This window comes from Phytophthora parasitica (assembly GCF_000247585.1).
Source record: "Phytophthora parasitica INRA-310 unplaced genomic scaffold supercont2.17, whole genome shotgun sequence".
NCBI lineage: Eukaryota > Oomycota > Peronosporomycetes > Peronosporales > Peronosporaceae > Phytophthora > Phytophthora nicotianae.
Window position 1 is genome coordinate 981,313 of NW_008649003.1, and position 7,560 is coordinate 988,872.

The 7,560-nt window shown below is 45.7% G+C and overlaps 3 protein-coding genes across 4 annotated transcripts; all 3 read left to right on the top strand.

Annotated features, from left to right (window-relative positions):
- Nucleotides 1-24: 24 nt before the first annotated feature.
- Nucleotides 25-2,383, top strand: PPTG_09340. 2 transcript variants are annotated; one of them, XM_008904272.1, is made up of 7 exons: nt 25-95; nt 183-692; nt 746-805; nt 882-1,247; nt 1,316-1,409; nt 1,495-1,680; nt 1,759-2,383. In XM_008904272.1, the coding sequence occupies exons 1-7, from the start codon at nt 48-50 to the stop codon at nt 2,211-2,213; spliced, it is 1,719 nt and encodes a 572-aa protein (XP_008902520.1). In that variant the 5' UTR covers nt 25-47; the 3' UTR covers nt 2,214-2,383. The 2 variants fall into 2 exon arrangements, with proteins under 2 accessions (XP_008902520.1, XP_008902519.1); XM_008904271.1 differs by having other exon boundaries at nt 25-692.
- Nucleotides 2,384-4,342: 1,959 nt separating this feature from the next.
- PPTG_09341 (hypothetical protein) lies at nt 4,343-4,899 on the top strand (the record flags this gene model as incomplete). The annotated part of the gene is made up of 2 exons (XM_008904273.1): nt 4,343-4,414; nt 4,780-4,899. The coding sequence occupies 2 exons, from the start codon at nt 4,343-4,345 to the stop codon at nt 4,897-4,899; spliced, it is 192 nt and encodes a 63-aa protein (XP_008902521.1).
- A 1,903-nt stretch (nt 4,900-6,802) lies between these two features.
- PPTG_22503 (hypothetical protein) lies at nt 6,803-7,239 on the top strand (the record flags this gene model as incomplete). The annotated part of the gene is made up of 3 exons (XM_008904356.1): nt 6,803-6,926; nt 6,996-7,103; nt 7,208-7,239. 3 exons carry the CDS (start codon nt 6,803-6,805, stop codon nt 7,237-7,239), a joined length of 264 nt encoding a protein of 87 aa, XP_008902604.1.
- Between the last annotated feature and the right edge of the window lie 321 nt (nt 7,240-7,560).

Genomic DNA, 7,560 nt, shown 5'->3' on the forward strand with positions numbered 1-7,560 from the left:
TTGGCGGCAACTCCAACTTCAGTTCAAAATTTAGCTTGTCCTGTCCTATGAAGCGCGGGCAGGCGCCGATCACCGCCTTCTTCCAGCGCAAGCAGGTGCGCCGTATCAGCATCGAGTCCGTCGACAGCGACAACAACAATGACGACGTCACCACCTCTGCCTCCACTTCCACCGTTCTGCAGCTCAACGATGCTGAAGACCCAATAGAAGATGCCTCAGACCAAGACGAGTCGGAGGCACAAATCGTTAAACCCAATGCAACCGCGCGTCGAGAAGCCCGCGAGGATCTGACAGCGATCCTGCAGCGCCGTGAGCTTGTGGGCTGCGGATCAACGCGTCAGGCCATCGGTGGAGGAGGACAGGGACTGCGACGGAGTCGGAGACGCAAGCAGCAAATAGTGCGTTGGGCGCTCACTAACTTCCAGCGGCTGCCGATTGAGCTGCAGCTGGCCCCACATTGGGAGCGACAGGCGGGCGCAATGAGCATCGAGTCCTTCTACACTAGTTGCCTCGAGTTCGACGCCCAAGGGGTTCTGTTGGCGGCAGGAGCGTCCAATGGGATCATCGCACTCTACGACTTCGACGACGTCTTTCACCGCAGTTTGAATCTCGGACAGAAAATGCACAACAAACGCGTGAAGGAGACAGAGGATGAAGAAGAACAGAAGATGAAGGATGAGGTTCTGCATCCGGTATGTTTCTTACTTTTTATTGCTATATTTTTCTTTCTGACGGTGGCGTGAAGATCCACACGATATTTACTCCGTTTGAAGTCAAGCGTATCCGCTGGAATCCGCTGAATGAGGTGAGCTTTTTCTTAAAAAAAAAAAAAGCAAATTGGAGCTATACTGAGCATTACGTGATATGCCCTAACAATTTAGGACGAGATTGCGTGCTCGTTTACGAATCGCAATGAAATCTACGTGTTCGATTTACGCAAATTCCCGAGTAAACCCCACAAAGTGTTGAAGAGCTCCAATCAACCTTCCAGCGGATACAATGATCTGTTGTATCTACCTGCAGCGCAGTCAACAGTGCCAATTTCACGACAACTGAAGGCGAAGTCGACATCAAACGCGGTGAACATCATTGCAGGCGATATGGATGGAGCTATTCGTATGTGGGACACGCGCTTCCCATTGCGACCAGTGTGGAGCTTTCTTGCAGGGTCGGTGCCGATTAACGCATTGCTGTTGTCTCCAAACAAGCAGTTTCTCATCTGCGGCAACGAAGCTGGAATCCTCATGGTAAGCCATCGTCAACGTGCCTTCGCTTACATTTCCTATTGTTTTGAAGCTGATTTTTTTTCTTACAGACCTACGATATTCAGCACAAAGTTGTTCCAGCGTTTGGATCCAAGCCTGTACCTCAGCGAAAGGCATCATTTAACGTAATGGAGGTGATCAAACGTGAGTGACGTACCGTATATTGGCAGCTTTTTATCGATCAAGGACGAACTAATCTTTTTCTGTACGTTCTTGTGCCCCGAAACAGCATACTTGTCGCCTGTATTGATTGAGTCTGTGCTCCTCTCCAGCCGATATGGATCTCCTGGCATTATGTCGATGCGCCTGATGCCACAGTCGGAAACACAAGTGCTGTGCCAGTTGCGTAACGATTGGGTAGTGGTCATCGACTACCTCTATGGCTCTGTTGTGAAGCTGCACACGTTCATTCGAGGTACGTACGATGAGTGAAAGGTGAATTGGCCTTGCACTATAGTACTCACGAGTTTATTTGGGTGCTCTATGTGGACAGGATTAACGCCAAGAGAAAAAGCGAAGGCAGATCCGTCTCCGTCTGTTCTCTCAATGGCTTCAGAAAGCGAGTACCAACGGGACTTCTTGCCTCGGTCGCTCCGTAACTCGTGGCTTTCTTGCCACCGTTGCGCGGGCACCTTGTTGTTTGACGATTCTATCATGTGCACGGGGATCCACGATGTTACGAGTTTGAACGTGATCGATTTACATCAATTACGGCGTATGGAGGTTTCCAAACCCACCAAGAAAGACGATGCTAACGAGGTGGACACAGCAAAACCCGACAAACCTGGACTACCAGTGGTCGAGCGACTCGATCGGTTCCGAATCCCTATGGACAGCATTATTACTGCTGTGGTTGCTCATCCGAATCAACACGCAGTACTGTGTGGCGGCGAAAATATGAGATTAAAGGTTATGGGGGTAATGGGTCAACGCAGGGAATGGTCATAAAAGTTAAACGAAGCATGAATGTGCCACAAAGCTGCGAGTAAGATACACAAATTTTGTGGTTTAATGAAACGCGGGTGGAACTTTGTACTTGCCCCTGCTTACTGTACTCACAGGAATGCTTATGTTAATCTACTATTTACTACCCGAGCTATGCGGTGGTAATATATGTTTGGTCGCAATTGTTAAGGTCTTTCTCACTTCAGCGGGATGTTATTGTGCCTTGTCCTACCTCGTTGTTTTAGCAAATTTTGAAAAATAATCCAACAGTGATTTACCTACCGTAATCGTCGAATTAACGCTGGATTACCATTTACTCGAAGAGTTAATGTTGTCTTATGCGTGTTTTCGTTGAATGGCATTCTACAATTGGCCTGATCAACTCGTGTTCGTCGACGAAATTCAAAAGATGGGACTGTTGCGGCCGTACTATAAAAATTATTTTCAATTTGTTTGCTAAGTTTTAGGTCTACCCTGCAAAACCACGCGTGGTTCCCACGAGCCACTACACTGGTGTCGATTCCCTCTTCTAAAAAAATGCGAATCTCCGCCCTGGCCGCGTTCGGCGTCGAAGGCTTTTTCGCCTGGGGGACAACGGAGGGCACTTTCACTAGGCAGACGTGGCACGAAACCGTCAAGTTGAAAATCCTGTCATTCTAAACCCTTGGCCTCTACCAAGATCTATTGTCATTTTGGACGACGCCAAAATTTACATGTACCAAGAATTTCAGGTACTGGTAACCTTCTGTTTTCGTGCCGCCATATTCGCATAACAAGAATCCAATTGAACTCGGTTTTTCTCTGCTAAAACGCTGGATTCAACATCACGCCAATATGGCATTACGCGAAAACCCACTTGCAGTTTTCAACGTAGCGATGTACTTTTGTACTCGACAATCAGAAGAAGTTGGGGAAAAGTTGTACGGCCACTGTCGCTATCAAGAAAACAAAAACTAAAACTATTAACCCTTTCGTGAACGGACACTTTCGACCTGGCTATATTATACCATAGAAGGCCAAGTCATTAGGCCGTCAAAGGGGGCATTTTGCCCCCTTTCGTAACCTACGGTACTACAGCAAATCTTCTGCAAATCCTTGTAATTCAAGTAGAAAAGGGCGATTCTGCCTCGTCCCCACACATAATTCCCTTTTTCATGAGCGACACGAGTGGTACTCGAGGACATACCCCCAAAAGGAGGCAAAATGCCCCCATTGGTCACGAAAGGGTTAATGAATTTCATGTATTTTCAGTGAAAATCGGTATCCTCTACACTTACTACGCACTTTGGTGGTGGTCATTGATTAATCGACGTCTTCCACGTCTATAGCCAAGCGTTATAAGATGTCGGCATAGTGTTTCATTTTTGCCAGATATACTTAAATTTGTAAAAAGACATGGTCCCCGCAACAAATTAGAGATTTAGCCAATAGAAAACATATTGTAATTAAGGTTTATCTTCCTGGGTTTAGGTGTCGCTGTATTTAACTGCACTATAGAAGGGCGACGGCGTCCCTCCCTGCTGATAGAGCATCTCTAATAGCAAAAAATAGTCAAAGCTCAATTTCGGATACAAAGACGCAATGGAACCACCGAGTCTCCAAGTGGAGCTATAAGAGAGTGCCCATGCGACACTATACCGCTCTCAAGAGGCGCGCCCTGCAAACACTACCGGAGTCTACGGACCAAAGCAGCATGAGTTTAAGGCTTGGTGTGACCGAAAGGGGTTCCACGAATCAACACGTTATCAAGTAACAGCAGCAAAAAATGCACCTATTTCTACCGGAAGAAGTAGTTCAGCAAAGTCGAGGTACCCGCACCCTCGGAACAGCCCTACCAAGGCTTTATTGTCTACTTTAAAACGAGAAAAGCACGAAAAAACAAGCGTGAATACATTGATCGAAGTGCCGGGTCCCTTCTGGATGGATACTACACCACAGATGATTTAGTTTCAATCTCTCGGTATTACATGAATCTCAACACTGGATACGATTTACGAAATCTCATGAGCCACTTCTTATGTCACGCATGTTTATTAAGAGGAGAATCGGCACGCAACCTCGAATTACCTGACCTGTTTAGCATGGTCCTGAAACATGAGGGGTACACGACATGTCGTGCTCTCGTTATGATTATGGAGCAGGGCAAGACTAACATATACGGTCAGAGAGAGTTCGGATCTTGCATTCGACATCGCAACGTGGGGGTTTGTCCTGTTGGTGCTCTGGGTTTGTATTTTTCTTCAGATGGAGTATCCAAAATGAAGCCATCCCTAATTTCTTGGAGCCTAACCATTGGTATGACATTAAAGTACTTAAGTCCGGAAAAGATTCGAAAACGCCATTATCATACAGAGCCCATTATGGCGCAACTGTGAAAGCATTCACTGCTCTTGAAATGCACTCGAAGGCGAAGACACACGCCACGCGAGTTTCCGGGTCGAGAATGACCGAATTACATGGTACAAATTAGGCGATTAGGTAGATGGAATGCTGTTGCCATGGAGGGATGCTACCTTTCTGCTCTACAGCGGGATGCCATGTGCTCACTTGCTGGGTTTTCTCCGGATAGGCGATCCTTTTACTTGAGCGGGCCGTTCTAGATCCGCCGCACATCTTGCAACGCGAGGTGTTCCTGGTGTTCCCCATTGCTATTTGGAAGCATAAGCAAAACAGTCAGCACCCCACGTAGCAACTGGGGGAATCTTAGATTTATTGATTTACCTTCGAGTTGTGGTTCTTCAAGACGCAGTGCTCCTGCGAGACGCGCATCCCACGCACAAGCTATGGGAGCACCCATTCTTTTGCTCCGAGTCATTCATTTCATTCGCCGCTGAGCCGAAAGCAAAGATTGTTACGGAAAAATCACCCCAAGCATTGCAATTAAACGAGGTTATTCCTGATTTGATTGATCACCATAAACAACAGCAACAACAAACATTGATGCACATCGATGAAAAGATGGGCGAGGTTAGATCGACTGTTCATAATTTAACAGGAGAATTCCAGCAACTTACTTCGGGTGGGAATTTGGTCCGCTTATCTTTCAACTGGAGTGACACCAGCGCATCGACATTCGCTCCGCACACACCAGTACTTGCTAGCCATGTAACCCTTCCTACAACATTCAAGATGGTCCGGTCATTAAAGACCCTGCACCAAGTCTGGCAGGAATGGTCTGTCGGTATACACGGTGGCCCATCCGTGCGGGAGCTAGAGGAAAACTACGCCTCCAATTGGCGAAATACAGCGGCTAAAAAAAGATACTACTTTCATCGGAAGCCCATAATCGATCGCATATTTGCAATCGCACAAGAAAAGCAAGCTAGCCACGAGCAAGCAGTATGTGTACTTAAAATACAGCGCACTCAAGCCCAACTTATCCTCAATACGCTAAGCGACAGCTTAAAGAATAATAATTAATCTTCAAAATAATTATCTAGCAAACATAACTGAACATAATTTTCTCGCTCACCTCTCCACGTTGACCTTGTCACATCAAGCCTAAACGCCATCTGCCGACTTATTGCTAATAGAAAGCGACTTGATTCTCGCTATCCTAACTCCAATGCCGTCGATTCTTTATGCGGGACTTGCAAGTGATGAAAAGTGCATATCAACCACAACGGTTGACCACACAACTTGATCATGTTATTGGCAATAGAAAAATAAAGATACTTGCATAATCTCCATATCTTGGACGAGATATATGCGCACAGTTTCCTTAATAGTCGACGCTCAAAGATGTTTGAGATGCTTGAGTTCGGTATTTATCATGCTGAAGTCACTAAATGAATATGTTACACAGACGGACGAATCCAACAGTCGGACAAATTCCAACAGCTATGTCAAATTAGCCAATAATATTGGTCAGTCAAATCATTTTTACCCAATCAAATACAAAAAAGTAATGCGCTAAATCACCACTACTCACTGTTTAATTCCTCCATGGAAGCGGAGAGCGACACCCCTCCAGATGGGCCACAGGCTCCCCTCGCTTGCCCTGAGATCGATGAGTCACCACGAATAGCAAGACGGAAACACTACTCGTTTCGTATTAAACGAGCAGTATTACAAGCAGCTGAGGGAATGAGTGTGCGCGCTGCAGCAAAACAATTCGGTATTCCGCGTCAAACGCTCAGCGACGGGATAGCTGACAAGGAAAATATATTAGCTTATAAAGGGTCAGAGAAGACGGTGGCGCTACAACGGGTCACCCGGAGTTGATTCCTTTTTCCCCTGCGCTTGTTGTCTTCATGAAGGACCTACGACGCACTGACCAGGCGCTAACTACAACACAAATAGCCCAATTTATCCGAGAAAACTACTTCGACTGGCTAACGGACTAAACAACGAATAAGAGAGACACGACAGCAGCATACGACTCTTTATTGCACCTTCTGCGTCGCTGTGCCTACCGCCATGGGTTTGTACAGCGAACACCTCATGGGTTAAAGGTAAATTATTTATGCTATTTACTATTCTTAGCTATTATATAACTTAAAAACTGTTTATTTGATAAAATAGGAAAATCGTGAAGACCTGATCGAAACTCAGCGAGCTTTTAGTGAGGTCTTCAAAACTAATATGGAGACATGCCTTCAAAGGTTATTGTCAACATTGATGAGACGGGTGTCTATTTTGACACACCGCCGACCAGAATTCTGTGCGAGCGTGGAGCACCTTCAAATATTACCACGTCCCAAAAGCACTCTGCCCGTATGACCGTTGTATGTGCTATTCGAGGAGACGGTACTGTTATATACATAAATATTGTATTTATTCTAGAACTAAGAGCTGTCGTGTTTCCAGGGAGACAATTACCGCATTTATTTATCGTCAGAGGTGAGCGAGATGACACAATTGCATTAGAGGAAGTGCCTACTTACCCCAAAGGTAAAATGCTCTTGTTATTTTTATAAAGTTCTTACTGTTCTAATACTTTATTGTTTTTATCGAGGTCAATCTTACGCTGTTCAACACAAAGCTTGGATGGATAGTAATGTTTGGTCTACGTATCTACGTACCGTAATGCTACCATTCATCGAGAATCCTCCCGTACCTCTCGTCGACAACCTAGAGTGCCACATTTTGGACGAATCTAAGGGAATCGTTGCTGGCGAGCTTTTTCGTATTTGCAACAACTGCCAAAAAACAAAACTCTACCTCCGTTTGTCAGCCGCTGGATTTCGGTGTGATGGGCCCGTTAAAGGCCAAGCTGAAGACAACCTATTTACTAGAGGATACATAAAAAAGCTACTGCGAAAGACAAGAGGATTGCAACAATCAAGCGTAAATTGCTGTTTGGGATAGCATCAGCGAGAACACAATAAGAAATGCTTTTAATAAGGCA